Here is a 22,068-nt window from a genome sequence, read left to right on the forward strand (position 1 = left end):
GATCGCTCCTTACTACAGTTCGTTACCACAAACTGTTTGATACAAACGACCAGAGTGTGGGGGCGACGGTTGTAAGTTGTACCGTGGCGGCATTTAAGGTTTTTATTGAAGGAATGGCTGTTTGGATTTTAACCAAGAACTTTTATTGCAAGTGTTTTGTGTGTTATATTTTTATTATTTTCTTTGCTGAAGACGGCCCTTAGATATAGGGCCAATATATTCAAATAGGGTTTGTTCATTAATTGACTTGGAAAAAAGTCATCATTATTCTCTCTTCTGTATTTGTTAAAAAAACTTGTTTAAAAAAATTAATATTTGATCATTTTTTAAATAATCCCAGTAAATCACCCCCCCCCCCACTCTCACCAAAAAATAATCCTCCACGGAAACCTCCTCGCGCATAAAATTCTTTCCCAAGGAAATTGTCCCCGGTCAATTCCATCCTTGCTGCAAATTCCCCCCAGAAAATTTCTTGCTGAGGATTCAACCTGAAAAATGCTTCGTAGTATACTTTCATTTGGAAAAATCCGCTTTATTGAATTCCAAATAGATCTTGAGGTCATCGTGGAATCCCCTCTATTTGGAAATTTTTCCCGGAAATCCTCCTTCTTCCCAATAGTAAGTTTCTCCCGCGGAAAATTTACCCATGGAGAATTTCTTCTGGTTATAATTCCCTTATGGAAAATATCTACCAAGCAAAATCCTCCTCCACATAAAAATCCTGCCACAAAAATCCAACTTCGCTGAAATTTTCACCCAGACAGTTCCCCAAGATTAGAAAATCCCCAAGATTAAAAAATTCCCAAACATTAAATAGGGTCAATAACGAGAATATAAGACAAAGAAATCAAATTTCATATGTGAAGTCTCGCAAATTACCTCATGGAAAATTTCTTTTCGAAAGTTCACCTTTGCAAACTTTCCTCCCTATGAAAAACCTAAACGTATACAATATATCTCCATATAATCCCCCCACAAAAATGTCTTTATACTCCCCAGTAACAAATACTATATATAAACAATGGGTAAACTTCGTAGCCATTCCGCCAGGGACTGTGGGGGGTCATATCACTCCCAAAAATATAATTTGGACCTTTCAGCTACGATTAACAAAATGGCTATCTCAAAATTTTGATTCAAATTGGACGATTTGGGAGGAAAAAGGGCGAAATGTGCTTCTCTGGAAGTTCTAGGATTACTGATTCGATACTGCGAAGAATCAAACTCCAAAAGCCATGTTTTATTATCTTTGGACTATTTCAAACCGTTCGTGGTAACGAACTGCAGTAAGGAGCGACCTTACTACAATAGTTACATCTGATTGTTGAAGTTTCAGGCTCCTATCTACAAAAATGTGGAATTTCGCATTTTTGCCAGAAGGTAGATCACAGATGCGTGTTTATTTGTTTTTTTTTGTTGTTGTTTTTTTTTCTTGTTTTTTTTTCCCCAGGGATGATCGTATCGACTGAGTCGCCCTAGAATGTCGCGAAAGGGCCCATTCTAACGGAAATTAAAAGTTCTAGTGCCCCTTTTAAGTGACCAAAAAAATTGGAGGGGACCTAGGCCCTTTTCCCTTCTCATTTTTTCCCAAAATTCACCGGATCAAAATTCTGAGACAGCCATTTTATTCACCATAGTCGAAAAACCTAATAACTATGTCTTTTGGGACAACTTACTCCCCAACAGTTCCCCGTGGGAGGGGCTGCAAGTTACAAACTTTGACGTGTGTTTACATATAATAATGATTACTGGGAAGTGTACAGATGTTTTCAGGGGGATTTTTTTGGCTTAGGGGGGAGAGTTGAGGGGGGGGGGGGTTACGTGGGAGGATATTTCCATGGAGAAACTTCTCATGGGGGAAGAGAATTTCAATGAAGGAAGTGCAGGATTTTCTAGCATTATTTGAAAAAACGAAAAAAATATGAAGTTTTTTCTACTGAAAGTAAGGAGCAGCATTAAAACTTAAAACGAAAAAGAATCATTGCGCATATAAGGGGTTTACCTCTTCGTTATACCTCACCCTTTACGCTAAAGTATTTTTAGTGATTTCAACTATTTATTCTACGGCCTTTGTGATTCAGAGGTCATTCTTAAGGAATTGAGATAAAATTTCAGCTTTAGTGTAAAGAGCGAGGTATCGACGACGGTTGAACCCCCTCAAAAACGCAATAAAAACATACGAATATAGAAGTTCGTTACGTAAGCTAATTCGTAAGTTATGTATATTTTTTACCAATGAAAACGTTTGTAAAAAATTAAAAGTTCTAGTTGCTTTGTTAAGTACTCCAAAAATTGGAGGGCAACTAGGCCTCCCCCCTCGCTCCTTTTCTCAAAATCTTCCGATTAATTGAAATTAATTAATATGCAAATTTCGTTTTAATTATTTATGCGCGGAGAGTCAAGATCAAAAAATGCATTAATTCAAAAACGTACAGAAATTAAGTAAAAAATTTTTTTTTAATGAAAGTAAGGAGCAACATTAAACTCTTAAAACGAACAGAAATTACTCCGTATATAAAAGGGGCTTTTCCTCCTCAACGCCCCGCTCTTTACGCTAAAGTTTCTTACTGTTTTAAAAATAGAGTTAAGAGAAAGAGTCAAATTTTAGCGTAAAGAGCGAGGCGTTGAGGAGGAAAAGCCCCTTTCATATACGGAGTAATTTCTGTTCGTTTTAAGCTTTAATGTTGCTCCTTGCTTTCATTTAAAAAAAACTTTTTTATTCAATTAAGGACAAAAAACACAGAGGACACGTAATTTCCTCGGAACGAAAATCCCTCAGAAATTTTCTGTCCCAGAATTTGTCAACTAATGATTTTTTGCAGTTTGTAAGGATGGAAAGGAATCTATTTCACCATGATTTCTGTATGTCAAAAGAGAGACTCACTAATAAGTTTGCAAGGTAGAAATATGAGTCTCAAATGGTTAACCCAGTTTATAATCCTAAGGATTATAATCCATGGACCTGCGACTGTAAATATTTCATCTAAAAAACTTAGCTATGTTGAAGAAAAGATCCTAGAACAAGGGCCAAAATTCTCGTTTTTACCGAAACAGGATCCAGTTGCAGACTCGGTAGCATCTTTAGAATCCTCTCTCCACAAATGTAGTGCCCTTGTTTCAAACCCAGATACAGTTAGATTTTGTTTGATTAACACTCTTTACAATACTTCATTAAAGCTTCCTAATTCTCCCAAAAACGCAATGGAAAAATCATATAACACAAAATTTTTTAACAAACTCCGTAATGATTCCTCAATAAAAATCACTAAATCCGATAAAAGCAACTCCTTAGTAATTATGAATAAAACCGATTAAGATAGTAAAATTCAGTCAGATTTAAGTGATACAAACACTTATGTTAAATCAACCCACGACCGGACTCATCAATTTGCTCAAAAAGTTATAAAAAAATTAAAAACTCTGAAAGAAAATGGCAAAATCATTGCTCAGTTGTACAATAAATTTCTCCTTCGTGGTGTTTTTTGCTCATTTTTTTTTTTTATCACCAAAATTGAACAAACAAGGCATCCCTCTAAGACCTATTGTAGCTAATACAAAATCACCTGCCTCAAACATTGGAAAATGGTTATGCACTGCATTTGAACCATTGTTTCACCCCCCCCCCAGCCCCCCCGTCAACCTTTCTTTTCAATAAACACATCTGATTGAAATTATGATATAGTGAATGTGTTCAAAATAGTCCCAAAAACATAAAATTGTGCTTCTAGGGTTAACGTAACCCCCCAGTGGACTTGGGATACCGTTGTAAGTTATGCCTTAAGGATATATAAGGTTCTTATGGAATTGGTGGTCTTATAAACTGCAGAAGGGCTCATTTGCTTTGAGATTGAAAGTTGTAGTGCCCTTTCTAAGAGGCATAAGTGAATTGAGAGCAACCAACCCATACTCCACGCCCATCATTTCCCCAAACGCCTCCAATCAAAACTTGGAGATAGAAATTTAGTTAATCTTATTTGAGGTTCCATAAATAATATCTTTAAGGATAACACCCCCCCCCCCCCTCACAGATCTCAGGTTAAGTGTTGTAAACTATGTCCTGGGGGCATATAAGGTTTTTATAGAAAGGGTGGTTGCATAAAGTTTGGAGGGGACTCACTGGATTGGTAACCAGAAGTTCAAGTGCCCTTTTTAATAGTCAAAGTGGTCAGAGTGAAGCTACCCCCCCCCCCATGACACGCATGTTGTGTTTTCCCAAGTTGCATCCATTAGAAGATTTGAGACATTCTTTTTATTTGATTAAATAAGAAAAAACAAGGTTTTTTAACGGAAAGTAAGGAGCGGTATTAAAACTTAAAAGGAACAGAAATTACTTCGTATATGAAAGGGGCTGCTTCCTCATCAACGCCCCGCTCTTTACGCTAAAGTTTGACTCTTTCTCTTAACTCTACTTTTTAAAATAGTAAAAAACTTTAGCGTAAAGAGCGTAATAAATACAGTTAGTGAAATGAATGAACATTTTTAGCTTGTAAAATTTTGGCTTTTATCACACAGTCTTGGCTTAACTTTTCGTTGAGAAGTAATGACGCCAAGGCTATTTTAAAAACGGATTTTTAACCAAGAACTTTTATTGTAAGGGTTTTTTGTGTTATATGTTTTGTTATTTCCCTTAGACATAGGGCTGGAATATTCAAATAGGTTTTGTTCACTCACTGTCTTGGGAAAAAGGTCCTCATTATTCTCTCATCTGTATTCCCTTTTATTGAAAGGCGGTGTGTTCTTCGTCATTATTTACAAGTTTTTTTTTATACTGAAAATGATAAAAGAATTATTCTACCCCCTCTTCAATACTCCGATGTTTATGCTATAGTTCGACCTTTTCTCCAAATTCTTTAAGAACGACTCCTGGAACGCAAGGGCCGTTTAATAGGAGTCAGAAACTTTTTTAAGAGTACTAGAAACTTTACCGTGAAGAAAAGAGTTTTAAGGAGGGGGCATTCCCCCTCAGATATGGAAAATTTTCTATTCGTTTTAATTTTTATTGTTGCTCCTTACTTTCAGAAGAAAACACTTGTTTTTTGTTTTACACTTGCTTGAAATGTATCCTAATCTATTTAAGTTCGGTAGCTGCTATTTTAGCTTGTACAGCTTACTTTATCCCTCCAATATACACCTCTCTTTTTTGGGAGGGGAGATTGAGTATATTTGTAAAGGAATTTCTTTTTTCTGACACTCATATTTCGTTTTACTTCTTGGACAATATTTACAAAAGAAGAGACTGGAAATGTTGATCATCGTTTAATTTTAGAACGTTAATGACAAATTTAATAACTTTCCCTGGAATAATTCTTGACTCCAACGATTGTAAATTTATAGAAAAAAAAAGTATTTTGGATTGTTAGGTTCTCACTCCCATTTGCAAGTGTTTTTTTTTATTGTTTTTGTTTCGTGTTTTATCAATGAATTTCGTACAAAATATACTGCATTTGTGCATTCATGACTCTCAAGAAGCTTTTTAATTTGGACAGTTTTTATTTTTTTTTCAATGGAACATTTGAAATTAAAATAGTTTTAACCAGCATTAAAAGCAAATCAAATCAGTTTTTAATTAGAAGAAAAAGCTCTTTTCCAGCTTCGTTCTGAGCTCTATTTATCTCTTTATCAGTTTAACTTGAAGGAAAAAGAGTTGAGTTAATAAGAAAACAAGGCTTAATTAAAACTCTTATTCTAAGGGATCTAAGGAATCTAAACCCATTTCACTAATCTTGAAATTTTATCATTTATTACCACCGGAAAAAAGCGGATTGGAAATAATTCTTCTAAACTTACTTGTCGTGGTAGTTGTTGCTACTGTTGTCGTAGTCGGTGTTGTTGTCGTGGTTGGTGTTGTAGTCGGTGTTGTTGTAGTTGCCGGTGTGGTGGTGGTTGGTGTAGTCGTCGTTGGAGTTGTTGTTGGAGTTGGTGTTGTTGTAGTAGGAGCTAGAAGAAGAAGCAAGTGCTTTTAAGTTAGCAAAGGATATGAAAAGTATCCTTAATTACCAAACAACGAGGATAGCAATTTTAACATGGGGCACATGAAAAATATTTTTGATCAATTTGGGATTTGCTAGGATAGCATGCTTTTTTGGTCAATCCATTTCTTTCTTATTAAATATTCCTTCTTCTAAAAACTGTTTGTTCAATTTTGTCTTTGTGTAGGCCAATTTGTGCCAATGAGAGCCCAACTGAGGTCAATCCAGATACACAAAAAGCCCCGACACTTTTACACAATTGCTTAAATTTAGTATGCTCCCACTTCCATAATAAATACCATTTTATGCAACGAATAAAAATTTAAATATCGTTGCAAACCGAAAAACTAAACCAGAAACTTTTTCGTAGTAAAATATATTTCTACTTAAACGATTGAAAATTTATTCTTAAGAATTATACATGATATTTCTTTAATTGTTATACCGTTTGTTAGGTTAAAGCACGTGCTAATAATTTTCTGATAAATTGCTAGAAACACAGTTTTATCTAACAAAAATGTTTCGCTGACAGCATTCAGAAAGGTATTAATTGGGCTATAAAAAGCTTGGAACTCAAAATTCAGGATAGCTAACTGGGCTAGTTTATATAATTTTGAAGGTCATACTGCCTTTCCATGACGGTAAATTAAAAGCTTAAATAGGGATAAATTCTTTTAATAGATAGTGATAAATTTAACAAAAAATGTTGAATATGCAGTAACTGTCATCAGTAGTAATGTTGACGCTACTGATGATGGTGACTGCATATGTGACCAAAATATCTATTATTTTTTTGGTGAAATTTATCTCTGTCAACTAATAGGATACATCCCTATTTCAACTTTTTATTTATAGGATGGCGTGTTTTTAAAAGATTTTTTCGAAAGCCAACAGAACAATTTTACAATTGCAGCAAATAATAGCAGTCAGACATTTCTTATCAATGTTTACAGCCTATAAAGCTGCCAATACGGCTTTACTGTATAATCAGGTTTTGAATATTGTGCAGTTAATTCTCCCAACAATTTACTCCAGCAATTATTCAATCTTTTCAATATATGCTTATTAATTCATTGTTCATTAATTCCATGAATTTAGTGAATTCATTATGCATTAATTTCATATTTTTTTCGTTATTTCATGGATGTTTGATTTTTGGAAAAATTGTTACCAAACAAATAATAAATAAAAATAACAAATAAAAAGTATTTTTAGTACTTTTAAAAGAGCTATTTATTCTAAATAAACAACTTTTGTAATTCAGGAGTCATTGTTCAAGAATTTGAATAAAGTTAGAACTTTAGTGTAAAGAGCGGGGTATTGACGAGGGGCAAACCCCCTCATATACATAATAATTTGTCTTTGTTTTAATTTTTAATGTTACTCCTTACTTTCTGTTGAGAAAAAACTTTTTTTTTATTTGATTTGGGTTTCAGTTGAAAAAAAACTTTTTTTTTTATATTTAATTTGGGTTATAAGGTCGCACTGCTTATAACACCAATGTGAAAAATCGATTAGTTGCCTCAGAATACCGTTATATTGAAAATAAAAAAATTCAAGAAAATTTTATCTTTTCTTAAAATTTTATTTTTACTCATAATTTATCTACTTTGGGCTGCCTCCCCGTAGTAGCATGATATTTGTAGGCATGAATGTAAAATGAGTCGGAGGTAATAGGCTAGGGACCGTCTGTGCTGTATTTCGACTGTATATCGCCAGATGCTGAAAACCATGTTTCGATCAAGATGAGCCCAGGATTGCACAAAGCCTCTATTCATACTGGAGGTCGAAGGGACCTCTTGCTGTCCCGTTGCAGACTTGCTCCTGATTATACAGTAAAGCCGTGGAAAAATTTTATTGAGTGGAGAGCCATTGACTCAGGTAAATTGTGTGATATACTTTGTTTTTTTTGTTGTTGATTGTAATTAATCTTGCAAACGGCACAGCGATTTAGTTGCTACTAAAGAGGCTGGAGGATTTAAAGTTATGCGTTGTTTGAAAAATTTTCTTATAAATAAAATTTTACTTCTTTTATATCATGCAATAGTTAGTCCTTATATTTTATATTGTTGTGTTTTATGGACTAATAATCTCTACTCTAATTACAAATGTACCTAAATTTTACAAAATAAAGTGGTTAGAATAATTGTAGAATATGTGGAAGTTTTTAATACACAGACGTGCTATAGAAATTTAAGAGTGATGAATGTTGGACAGCTCATGGATTATCAAGCTGCAATTTTTGTATATCAATGTCGTAATGATTTATGCCCAGATATTTTTCTCATTTTTATAAGAGTAATGGCTGCTTACATGAGTACTAGAAACGTGGATAAACTTGTGATTGAGCATAGGCAGAGTACTCGGGCAAGATTTTCGATTCGCTATTTGGGACCGAGTGTTTAGAATGCGTTTCCGGCGAGCATTAAGGCGGCTTAACATCTACTGCAATTTGAGACAAGATTAAATATGTATTTATTGGGAGGGGAGGATGAGGAATACATATATATACATATATATATATATATATATATATATATATATATATATATATATATATATATATATATGTATATATATATATATATATATATATATATATATATATATATATGATTGATTTTTGATATTTATTTTACTTTCTATTATCATATGTGTATCTATGTGTATGTATCTGTATATATATATATTGATTTATATATTTGAATTTGTTGATATTGGTTGTTGTAGCAGTTCGTCTTCAGAGCTTTGCTTCTTCTTGAACGGCTAGTTGTCAAATGATTAACATTTTTTTGGTTTGATAAAATTTAATCCAATTCTAAATTCCGGTTCCTTTTGTTTTAAAGGATAGGATACAAACAAACGAAAACAATGTCTCTTGATCAATCAAATAAAAATTAGGCTATTTCAATTGGTTGAAAACATTTATTGTGTTCTACCAACAAAACTGAGCCTAAATCAGAAAATCTTTTTCTGAGACTTACTTGTGGTTGTTGTGGTAGTTGGCGTCGTTGTCGTAGTTGGCATAGTTGTCGTAGTTGGTGTTGTTGTAGTTGGCGTTGTGGTTGTTGGTGGCGTAGTCGTAGTAGGCATGGTTGTACTTGGTGTCGTTGTTGTGGTTGGCGCTGTTGTAGTTGACAAAGTCGTGCTTGTAGTTAGGACTAGGAAAAAATAAAATACTCTTTATATAAACTGATATCAAAAGTATCCTTCCGTATCAGACATTGGCAGCGACGAATCCGGTCAGACGACAGGCAAGAAAATCGTAGAATAAACATTGGCGTCACGATTACCTCACAATAGTAGATTGTTTACCGAAGCTGTTTTAAATAATCTACCAGTGTGTGAGGTAAGTATTAGCTAGCCAAACTGAACATCCATTCGAAAATTTGATTTAATGTTTTTTTAATGGCAGAAAGAAATTACGAAAACAATCTTCAGGAATTAGAGGCAACACTACAGCGTTGACTACAGTTAAGGTCATAAGGCTTCAATTTTTAATGATTTATTTATTTTTTCCCAGAGGCACTTCATATGAAAGAAGTGGTCACACAAACTTTGGTGGGGGTTATTCGATTGTAAATCGAGAGTTCTAGTGCCCTTTTTAGGAATCAAAAGTAATCGGAGGGGAACTAGCTCCTCGTCCCATCTTCTTTCCCCAAATGCATCCGTTAAAAATTTTGAGCAGCCATTTTGTTGAAAATATTCCAAAGATCAGTTAAAAAACTTCGAGGGTGAATTTTCCCTTTTTAAGAGTCAAAACTGACTGGAGGGCACCTATCCCCCTCCCAACACCCTGCCTTCCCCGAATACATCCGACTAAAAGTTTAAGATAGCCATCTTCCTCAAAATAGTCTAAAGATCATACAAAAATGCCTCCAGGGTTGACGTAACCCCCGAAAGCCCGAGGGCAAAGGTAGTAATTTATGCCCCGAGGGCATATAAGGTTTCTATGGAAAGGGTAGTCTTATAAACTTTGGACGAGGCTCATTTCTTTAGAAATTGAAAGTTGTGGCTCGTCAAAAATGATCAGAAAGCAAGTAGCTCCCTCCTTTACGCCTTCTTTTCCTCAAATGCATCCTATCAAAATTTTGAGATTGCCATTGGCTCAAAATAGTTCAAAGGTCATATAACAATGCTTCTGGGGTTGACAAAACCCCCAGAGCCTGTGGCAATGGTTGTAAGCTATAACTCTGGGGTATATAAGGTTCTTATTTTAGGAAGGGTCTTATAAACTTTTTAGGAGGTTCATTTGATTTGGACTTGAAAATTCTAGTTCCCTCTTTAAGATTCAAAAATGATCAGGGGGTAACTATCCCCCTCTTCGCGCTCTTTTTTTGTCAAATGTATCCAATCAAAATTTCGTTCAAAATACTCCAAAGATCACATAGCAGTGTATCCAGAGTTGACAAACCCCTCCCCCCAGAGCCTGGGGGTAAGGACTGTAAGTTATGCTTCAGAGGCATAGGTCCTTATGAAAGGGGTGGCCATATAAACTTTAGAGGATGCTTATTTCAATGGAATCTGAAAGTTTTGTCAAAATTGTTCGGAGGGTAACTAGGTCCCACCACACCCTTTTTTCCCCAAGTGCATTTGATCGAAGTTTTGAGATAGACATTCTGTTCACAGGTATCCAAAGATGACATAACATTGGCTCCAAGGTTGAAAAAACCCCTTGAGCCAGCGGGCAAGGATTGTAAGTTATGTCTCAGGAGTATATAAGGTTTTTTCTCAAACGGCTGGTCGTACAAACTTCGAAGGAAGTCCATTTGGTTGGAAATTGAAAGTTCTAGATCTTTTTAATAGTCAAAGTAATTGGAAGGCACCTAGCCCCCCCCCACGCCCTCGTATCCCCAAATGTATTTGACATAAACTTTAAGATAGCCATCTTGCTCAAAATAGTCAAAATTCATATTATCATGCCTTCAGGTTTGACACAACCCTCTGAAACCTGAGGCAATTTTCGTAAGCTATATCCCGGGGGCAAACACGGTTTTTGTGGAAGGAGTGGTCGTATGAGCTTTGGAGAAGACTCATTTGATTGTAAATTGAAAGTTTTAGTTCTCTTTTTAAGATTCAAAAGTGACTGGAATTCAGCTTAGCGGATGTTGAACCAAATTGAACAAATTGTTTGCTTGCTGACTGTCAATAGGGTGTATGAGCAATATCTCGGGAACAGAAGAGGACATTAAGTCAAAAAATTAAGGGTATGTTGAACAGTACAAGGTTGTCAGAAGTTTGTACCTGAAATGTACTGACGATGGCTGTTGGTATTTAATGGGAACTTTCAGGGAATGTTAAAGGGGCATTGAAATTAATCAAAAGCCACTAATTAGAACTATTAAATTAGAACTAAGTATTTTAATTCTTACATTAGTGCTTTTAATGTCTCTATAGACGTTAAAAACAGGATAAATACTCATTATATATACGAACAGAAATTTTAAAAACAAAGTTTTTTTTAATAAATCTGCAGATAGGAGCTTGTCACTTCTACAGTTGAGTTCTATGATACGCTGAATATCATGGTCTGCTTTTGATTAAGGTTCTTTAACTTTTAGGGGATGTTTCCCCTTTTTTTGGAAAAATTAGGCGCAGTTTCTCAGATACATAGCCTTTGATAGTGGAGATTAAACTTAATGAAACTTGTGTATTTGGAATCAGCATAATAAGCTGATTGTTTTGATGTATATTGGTACCAAAATTCCGTGTTTTAGAGTTTCAATTACTAATGAGCTGGTTCCCTCCTTACTTACAATTCTTTATCACAAACTTTTTGATATGAGAAAATACATGTAAGTACCCCATATTTCTTTGATTGGTTTGAAAATTTTGTAGGAAAATTCATTGGGCCAAGGTGACGACCATTCATGAAAACAGAAAAATATATTGGCTCCCCCGTTCAACAAAAAGAGGCACAGCTCTCCCCTCAACAATCAGACTCTTGCTTAAATCAAAGTTGTATAATTCTTAGTCAGAGCAAAATATAACAAAAGATCAAGCTATTGTAACTTGAACTTACTAATGATGAAAAACTAAACATATTCCTGACTCTGAGCCTAAAATCTTGGAATTAATTTTGGCTGTATTGATTCATAACACCTGAAAATGTCCTAAATTTGTTTCGTCTCTGATAGCCTTGAAACTTATTTGGCATGCAGACAGGGCCAAACAAATCTCAATAAAGGACAACACATTTGAAGTTAAGTAGTACTACTGTGTAATACATGAACCTTGTTCAACAACTTTTGTATTTCCAATTGGCTCGAACTTACAGGGCTTATAGACTGGGAAAAGGTGATTTCAGTGGAGACAAAAGTTGCTGGAAAAATATTTCAGCAATAATAATAACCCAAATAACTCCCAATTTTTCTGATTCCGGTCAGTTCGAGACTTAATGGGCAAGTTCGCTGGGCAAAACAAAAGTAGGAAGACATATTGAGGAAAATATTTGAGAAGAAAAAATCTACTTGGTATCGAATCATAGCACGAAAAATACTTCACGAATCCTCAGGAAATTTTAAACAGGAACATTCTAAAAAATATGTGCAGAGACAAAGGAGCCTTCATTAAGATAAAAGGAAATTAAGGAAGCAAATTTGGTTACATTGGTTCGGGGTGTCTAATTTTTTGTTTTTTTTAAGACAAAAAAATAAAGTTCTTTTTTATAAACGGCTTCTACACAAAGGTCCACTTGCACTTTCCCAAAATAGCTAATGTGCCATTATATATCGCTGACTTAATCAATACTTAAATGAATCAACAATGAATCAAGACTTAAATGAATCAACTTGGATAAATGAAGCTTTAATATAAATGTCTATATTATTTGTTAATTTTGTTTGTTGTTTTTTTTCTATAAAAAAAGAAAGAACTTTTAATTTCTATTTAAATGAGTACTTTCTTAATTTTATAAGATCATTGACTTGGCTTGATTATCCCAGGAGAGAAGAAAGAACAAATAACGCGCATCTGTGATGATCCCTCTGGGAAAAAACGCAAGATTTCCCATGTTATAGATAGGGGCTAAGAACCACTACAGTAGGATTGTGTGATATGCTGCATTTGATGGTATAATTTTTAACTAGAGATCAATCGCCTTTTCAGGTGGTTTTGCCCCTTTTTGGTGGTTTTCAAAATGTGGTAAATTTTATGAGGTTCACATATTTTGCTGGATAGCTATCAACTTGATGAACTTTATATGTTAAGAACCACCATAAAAATCAGATATGATTCTTTTGATTTATATATTGTTCCCCAAACTGTTTTTTATTGTCCCAATCATTATAGAACGAGTCGTTAAAGCTGTTTAATAACAGTTCTCTGATAACCACAAACTGTTTGATAACATTGCTGAGAAAATTGCTGACAAAAACTTGCTGAAAATTTTAGGAATAAATATGATTGTATTTTCAACAATCCACATAGTTTCATTTAACTGGTGTGTAATATTTATCTGCATTTTCTTCCTTTTAAACGAATTTATTTAGAATGCATAGATAATCAATTATTAAATCATTTTAAAACGTTATATTTATTACTAAAACAACCAGGAAAAGTTAAAATTCAGAAAGGTTAACCATAAATTTTCTTACGAACCTTTCTAGATGTTTTGGGCTCTTACAATCGTAGATTTATTCAAAAATTTTAGCATTGAATGTCCCTAGTAATTCTGTTGCGTTTTTGGAACGTATTTGAAAAAAACACCTGCTGAGGTTTAAACAGTGAGTCCTTATTAAGATTCAGTTCATCCACATATTTGTGGCTCTCAAAAATGTTTTCTGTTTGGATAGTTTTTGTATTTTATGCCTTTTGAAATAAAAGACCTAGAATTAACTAGCATATCTCAGCGCTTGATGAAGAAAAATTCATTTTTATCTCAACGGAAGAGCCCTTGTTGATCTTAAATTTAAGTTTTTGCTCATCCCCATTAACCAGTTTATCAAAGAAAGCTCAGCTTGATAAAAAAAGGCCCAATAAAAATTCCCTTATTTCAAAGTCAGAAAATTTTACTGTTTAATATAGATTAAAAAATGCTTTATTTTCTTTTACCACTAAAAAAAAAAGATTCCGAAGCATTTTCTGAAGCTTACTTGTGGTAGAAGTAGTTGCTGCTTCTGTCGTTGTTGGTGTCGTCGTAGTTGGCATAGCTGTAGTAGTTGGTGTTGTTGTTGTAGTGGGCGTTGTTGTCGTGGTTGGCGTAGTCGTAGTTGGCATAGTCGTTGTTGTTGGCATAACTGTAGTAGTTGATTTCATAGTTGTAGTCACTGTTGGTGTTGTCGTAGTAGTTTGTGTTGTAGTAGTTGTCGATGTTGTAGATGATGTGGTTGGTTTTGTAGTCGTAGTCGTGGTTGTAGTTAGCGTTGTTGTCATAGATGTAGTTGTCGCTGTGGTAGTCGTACTCGGCGTAGTTGTTGTAGTTATAATTGGTGTTGTTGTCTGAAAATTCAAAAAGTGTGTCTGAGAATCTCTTGAAATTAGTTTAAAAATAAAAATAGTTGTTCTAGGCATGCATAAAAGCATAGAAGTCGTTTACCAGATTTTTTTTTTTTAACTTCATTAAGACTTAGCATTAAAATGGCTTTTGTTTTCAGGGTATTATAAATTGATTATTGATTATTGATTATACTCATCCAGCTCACTGCACTAAGGTACAAAAATTTGGAATTCATGTTATGCAACCAAACACATATATTAAGAAAATGGACGTGTTTCTTTGATTTTTCTCTTACTTATTTAGTTTTTCTTTACTGTTTATTTATTTTCTTCCTTCAAATTTCTGATGACTTTTAGAATTCGCATAGCAAGCTACGTCTTGCATCAAGCTGTCCTTAGTGAATCATTGTCTAAGCCAGGGGTCGCCAAACTTCATTTTACCACGGCTTCCTTAAAATATTTGATCATATGAAACCTCTCTTCTGTTTTATAAAATAATGTGGACACGAAAATTTTTAGTACTACTAAATTTATTAAGATAAACTATTACAAACAGAGAAATAAATGAAAATTTTAAATTATTGTCTTTTAATGAAATGGATGGGCTTGCCAATAGTTAGCACAAAGTCTGTCAAATGTCAATGTCAATGATGAGATAGCTACACGAAGCTCATCTTCTATAACCAAACAAACACAATGTTTCAATTTCATTTCAGGTATAGCAGAAAACCTTGTTGCGTACAAATAAGATTTTGAGAACGGCAGAAATACTTTTAAGTTTTATTTGACAAAATGTCATATTCACTCTTAATATCTAGCCACAATTGAAATAAAGATGCATTCTGAATTTTTTTTTTTTTTGAAGAATTTTCACGAGATGATTCAATCAAGCTTTCTTTCTTGTTACTTATTAATTCCACTTTTTCATCTTCTTTGTCAAAAAAAGGATTTTGTAATTTTGTATCCACGCGTATCAAAATCATTACACTAATTCAAGAAATGAATTAACAATGTATCCAAGTGTTCAACAAATTCATTTTTGTTTGCTTCTATGGTATCATGAGCGCACAAATTTAAAAGTGAAAACATATAAATTTTTTTCCAAATTCGTCTTCCACAGCTCCATTTTTCTTATGAATGCTTTCACATTAAATTTTGAATCAATAGATGCATTTGCGGCCCTTACATCAATTTCTTCACAATACTTCATTTTTGTAAAAAATACACCAAACAAGTCAGTTTAATAATTAAATTATCATCCCTGAACATATTTCTTTGATAGAAATTACAATTTCCACTTTGAATTCATACATTTGATGTTCATAGTTGATTGAGTTCATACTTCAGCCCATACATTCAAGTCTATCTTTTTCCGATGCACTTAAATCTGCTCTCCTTACTGAAAGCGAGGAGCAGCATTAAAACTTAAAACGAAAACAATTCTTAAGAATTATAGCGTAACGAGTAGGGCATTGAGAAGGGAATAGGTCCCTTCATATACACCCTTTCATATGCTCCCCAAAAGGCAGACCCTTTCATAAATTTTCAGTGATAAATTCTTCAGGAAGATCATTCCATATTGAAGTGTAACGTCGGATGAAACTGTTCTTCAAGATCTCTGTTCTCGGCTTGTCAATTTTAAGTTAACTGGATCCTGCTATTTTCCTTCGTGCCTGTCTTCATTGTTGGACAATTGGAGGCACAACACAAGAAAGCTCTAGAGAAGGAGGTGGATTTAAATACTTGTAGAAACAAGCCATCGACTCTGCATCCAATCTCCCACTAACAGACTGGTTAAAGTCTTGGAAAATGACTAAACCTGCCCTATTAGCCATATTTTGGATCTTTTAGTGTGGTGCCAGCAACATTTTTGGGACACCAGCATACAGTGGGCATCCTAATTCGGCAATGGGTCTGAAACAAGACAAGGAAAGTGGTAGAAGAGTTTTTTTTAGCGAAGAGTTGACCCCAGCTTTTTTACACAGGAGGTTCTCACCCGTCCAAGGTGGGTGTTCCAAGAGAGATTTAAGAAGATGTGGATTCCAAGGAGACAAAGCTCATCGAATTGTTGGGGTGTATGCGTGGTAGCTTCGAGCGCGAGACCATCAGCTCTTTTTTTTCGATGCACTGAAACTTAGCATCCAGGCAGACCACTTTTCAATTCGCCTGATTTTTTTTTCAATATGTCTTTAGTGGCAAGTAGGCTTTTATTGGGTCATAATGCTTTGGGATGAATAAATGTGCTGTGGTGTCATTGTTAAGGTAATGCAGAGTGCTCGAAAGGTTATCGCACATGTCGTTAGAGAAAGGAATGAAAAGCATAGGTCCCGATATAATACCCAGGGGTAGGCCTGCCCTTATTGGATATTCAAGGGAGGTGAGCCAGTCAAGAACGATCCGTAGTGAACAATCAGGAGGAAAGTTTTAATCACCTTTAACGGACTTCCTCTGACACAATAAGCGTAATGTTTCTTCAGTAGAACACGACGCAATACTCTGTCGAAAGCCATACTCTCTTAAATGTACAACTTAAATGTCCAAGCTAAATCTTTTAAATATACATGCTCTCTTCTACTAAATTCCTTACTTTTACGCACAGTTAGAGTTTAGTTCGTTTTTAAAATGAAGTCAAGACTTCAATTGTTGTTTTATTGAGTCGGGACTTATCTTGTTTTTACTGCAAGTCAGTCCCCAGTCTGGAGTTCACATCATCCCATTGTGAGGACTTGGCTTGTTTTTTCCCCGTGTCACTAAAATTCCATAGATTGGCCTTAAGTAGCTTTCACACTGTGTCAGTCTACAGCCATGTTGTAGGATTTTCCAGATTGGCCTTTGACAGTCTGGTTTTTGTTCAAGTTCTTCCGAAGCTTTTACTTCGATTTCGAAACCAAGTCAGGATTTATCCTGTTTTGGACCAAATCTCCACGGACTACCCTTTTGCCCTGCAATTATACATCTAGAGGAATTGAGATGGTGATAGTCCAACACTTGGTTCAGGTTATTTTATTCGTTTTCAGCCAGACTTGATTTGTCATTTTGATTTCTGTTTGTTCTATGTTTTATCAACTCATCCATTTTAACTTCTGTTATTTCTAATTTAATGGAAGTACTTTTAGTGGTTTTAATTTCAGCTGGGTTTAGGTTTTGTTTATATATTTACGATCGTTGGTACTGATTTTAAATGTGACTTTATTTCTGCTCATTTTAGGTTTTAATATTACTCTTTACTTTATTTTTATAAATCTTTTAAATATATATTTCTATTTGTTTTTATTGAATACGTGGCTAATTGTTGGAATATTTCCAAAATTTACAATTTAAATTTTAGACATAAATTGAAAATTCGGTCAAAATCAGATCAGCAATGCCGTTTTGGAATATCTTTTGGTAATACCCCAATATCTACCTCTGAATGGAGGTTTTCAGCTACACACTTTGAAAGTTTTCATAGTTTTTGTCTTCTACAAGGTAGAGGCAATACCGACGCCCAAACCTAGACAGACTTTGAATAAACACATTAATTAGGCCACGATTTTATTAGATTTTTGTTTTCATGTTCTTTTTTTGTCACTGTTAGTTTATTTTGATAGACGCAAGTTAAGGTCATTCATACAAAAACAAATTCTGTTCAACAGGAATAAAAAAAATCAATAAAAATTCAGACGTTACGAATCAATACAACTAGATCTGGTTCCTAAGTTTTTCGTCGTCATTGAAGTTGCATCGGCCTTTTCAACAAGCCCTGTAACTGTTAAGTGGATAAAAAAAAAGTTTTGACGTCACCATTACCTCAATGGACATATAAAAGCTTCTCTAGTTTTGCAAGGCAAAGACGGGGTTAAGGCAACCCAAATCTCTGGGGGGATTGTTTCTATATCGATATATCGATATCGATATATATCGATATCGATATATCTATATCGATATATCGAAACCGAGTTTCTATATCGATTTCTATATCGCTAAATCAGATCAGTCCCTGTTTTGCGGTAAACGAGATTAAGCAGTTAGACAATATCCAAGGTATTTTCTTTGGATTCAATTCTGTCTATTAACACGCGTTAATTTATTATAGGGAAAAAATTATTTTATAGTTTTTGTTTAGCCTGGTGATTGGTGTACAAGGTAATTATTTGTATCTTAATGGTTTAGGTGTGGAAAATCCGATATTTATGGTGTGGTATAATATTAATTTTGTATAGAGGAACAATCAGGATGCAGTTTTGGAATTGTTGCAATCATTGCAGAATGAAATGAAAAATCTGAAGTCACCGATTGCTACTTAACAAAACAATGGACCATCCAGTGAGCAACCGCATCTCCAACGCTAACCGAGGTGAGGACCCCTCAAAAAAGGCCTCACGAGACCAAGAAGATACAGATGATAGCAATTCTGAGAATTAATTATTTGGGTACATCTAGGGTCTGTCAGTCTACCTCACTCTTGAACCGTAGATACATTCTCTGTTCTAAATGAGATTAGGCCTACATTGCAAAAATTTTTAGTCAGATATTTGACAAAACATTTTAGCACCTTCCAAACAAAAATTCAAAGTCCAATTGCTTCCACCCCAACATTCCCTGGAAGTTCAACCCGATCCCCCAAGCCCTTCCTGAGAAATTGCTGAAAGGCTATTTGATAACATGGGCACACAAATAGTGCAAAAACGTTTAGGCAGATTGGAGAAAATAAATCTCTATTCTCCCAACATGCAAATGCAAATGTCTCCTCCTTCCCCCACGCTTTATAGCTTGGTGGTTATCAAGTGAAAAGACATAATTCTGTTTGATTTACCTTTACTCCATTCTTCCAAGCCAAAACTCGAGATCGATTTATCCCCCTCCCCTTTAAGATTTATTAAATGTTTAAACTCAATCTATTCAGCCATCCACGAAATATTGCAGATAACTTGTTTTGAAAACTCATTTTAAAAAGGACATTTTAACCGGCCTGGTGTAATAGCCCATCACCGGTAGCCCTGGCCATCGCCCTATGCTCAGTGTTGCCAAATTTTGAAGGAATCGTCCTTCGCCGATCGCCCAATCCATCACCCTGGTTACGGTGGTGCTGCATTTTGTCTCTTATAACCTAAAGAACCATTAAAAATACTTTAAATCATAAAAATGCTCATTTAGCATGTTTTACCAGTGTTGCCATGACAAAACTAAAAAATAATTGATTTCCAATAGTTTTTCCATCCAAATTTTTTTAATTAATGAAATTAAATTTAGGAATTATTTTATAAGAGAGCGTAGAATAGATACTGTTATAATTAACAAAAGAATAAGTTGCAAAGAGTAGATACAGACTGTATAAAATATGTAACAGGCTAGGGGTGGATCCAGAAGGGGTGTGGGGCAAAACTGTGAGCCCCTCCCCAAAAATCTATCTTAATCACCCTGTTTTGTTTGTATCTATTTAACCAGTTTTTAAAATAAATTTGTCAGTCTAATCAATTATTGGGCGACCCCCCTCCTGATTATGCTCTACTTCCACCTTTGTAATAGGACAGTTCAAAAGGGAAAGGGAAGCTAAGACAAGCTTCTTTTTTCTATATGATTGGGTAGAGGAATTCGTTGGAAGTTTTTTTTTCTGATTAGGAGGAAATATATAAATTTGCCCCCCCCCTCTATAATTTGCTTTAAAACAATTATCCCAAAGCAGAGAGGATTCTAAGGAGTCAGATACTTTTTGGGGGCTACTCCATATATGTTTGTGTAGTAGCTCATTTGAAACCCTAATTCTCTGATTCAAGACAAATACATCTTAGCACGTCTAAAAGTCTTGGATTCAATTTAGTTCTCAAATAAAATTTTTCTGACAAATTTTAAATAATATGACGGGCCATGGTCCTGATTTGGCTGATTTTACCCTGTATAGCTTTTTTATTTAGTAAAACCTTTAACAATGAGGAACAAATCAAATTTTATGATAAATGTAAGGGGGAATGCTCTTTACTAAATAAAAACGCTATATACGGCTTAATCAGCCAAAGCAGGTCCATCGCCCGCGTTGTTATTTTTAATTTGCCTTAAAAACTTGTTTGGGAACTAAATTGAACCCAAGACTTTTAAACGTGCTAAGATGTATATGCCTTGAATCAGAGAAAAGAGGGATTTCAAATGAACTACTATAGGCCTATATGTAGCAGTCCCCATAAAAAGTATCTGACTCCTTAGAATCTCCTCTTCTGTGGGCTAATTGTGCTTCTACTTTTGGCTAGCGACAACTCATTTGAAATGTCTCATCTGCCTTTTGAAAGCGCTACACTTTTTGACATGGATAGGAACTTTTTTCTCATTCTGTGACCTTGAGGATGGAATTTAAACATCAGGGTGATGAAAGAAAAATGGTTTTATTAAATAAGAAAGTCACAAAGACCTTTAGCAATGGGGAACAAATTGAGTTTTTTTGGTAAATAGACGGGTAAACGTTCTTCAGAAAATAAAAACGCTGTATAAGCCATAATCAGCGAAGCAGGGCCATGGCCTACGTTGTTATTTTGAATTTATCAGAAAAATATTATTTGGGAAATAATTTGAATCCAAGACTTTTAAGCATGCTAAGACGTATATGTCTTGAATCAGGGAAAAAAGGGCTTTCAAATGAGATACTACACAAGCATATATGGAATAGTTCCCCCCCCCAAAAAAAAACATCTGTCTCTTTAGAATCTCTATGCTCTGAGCTAATTGCATTGATGCTATTTATAGAGGGAGTGGGCAAATTTATTTATTTCTCCTTAACCTGAACATACCAATTTCCAGCAAATTCCACTACCCCCAATCATATTAATAAGGAATCTTGGCTTAGCTCCCCTTTCCCTTTTGAACACTCATGTTACAATGGTGGACGTAGAGCGTAATCTAGGGAGGGGGCAGCGTTACAAGGGCCCAATAATTGCCTAAACGGACAAATGTATTTTAAAAGTGTTAAAAGAGATAAAAACAAATAAGGGTGATAGAAAAAATTAAGGGGGAGGGGTCAAATTCCTCCCCGTGCCTTCTCTGGATCCGCCCCAGGCCTTTTTTTGTACAGTCTGTATCTGCTCTTTGAAACATATTCTTTTGTTAATTTTAACAGTATAAATAGAAAAATGCGTTTATTTATTCTACGCTTTCTTATAAAATAATTCCTATGTTTAATTTCATTAATTAAAAGATTTTGGATGGAAAAACTATTGGAAATCAATCATTCTTTAATTTCGTCATGGCAACACTCCCTATCTGCATGTTTATTTAAAAAGCAAAGACGTTGTCAGATTATATTTGCAAAACATATACTAAATAAGCATTTCTGTGATTTAAAGTATTTTTATGGTTTTTTAGGTTATAGGAGACAAAATGTGGCAACACTGTAATCAAGGTGATGGATTTGGCGATTGGTGAAGGGTAATTCCTTCAAAATTTGGCAACATTAAGCGTATTACCATGGTCAGGGCGATCGATGACTGGCAAACACTTCAGGCTGGTACATTTTACACAAATATAGACATGCAAGCTAATAACTGGAGTGCCCAAAAAAACACACTCGCTTCTATTAGCATCCGCTTGCCACCCACACCCCAGGCTATTCATCATCTTCCAATAAAGCTGCACTGCCAAAATCTGTCACAGGAAAACTCTGAAAGGCCTAAACCATTTAGCTGTAATATTTTTTCAA

The 22,068-nt window shown here is 34.7% G+C and overlaps 1 protein-coding gene across 5 annotated transcripts in view; it reads right to left on the reverse strand.

Moving 5' to 3' along the window:
- LOC136027011 (hepatitis A virus cellular receptor 1-like) overlaps positions 1-22,068 on the reverse strand; it is a 64,049-nt gene that overhangs the window by 15,706 nt on the left and 26,275 nt on the right. For 2 of the 5 annotated variants that reach the window (XM_065703909.1, XM_065703906.1), the window contains exons 4-6: positions 14,063-14,408; positions 8,954-9,130; positions 5,788-5,937 (exon numbers count right to left, since the gene is read on the reverse strand). In XM_065703909.1, the coding sequence (XP_065559981.1) occupies positions 5,788-5,937; positions 8,954-9,130; positions 14,063-14,408 (673 nt within the window). The remainder of the gene's footprint in view (positions 1-5,787; positions 5,938-8,953; positions 9,131-14,062; positions 14,409-22,068) is intronic. The other 3 variants (XM_065703910.1, XM_065703907.1, XM_065703908.1) reach the window with 2 other exon arrangements.

This window comes from Artemia franciscana, chromosome 5, assembly GCF_032884065.1.
Source record: "Artemia franciscana chromosome 5, ASM3288406v1, whole genome shotgun sequence".
Lineage (NCBI taxonomy): Eukaryota > Metazoa > Arthropoda > Branchiopoda > Anostraca > Artemiidae > Artemia > Artemia franciscana.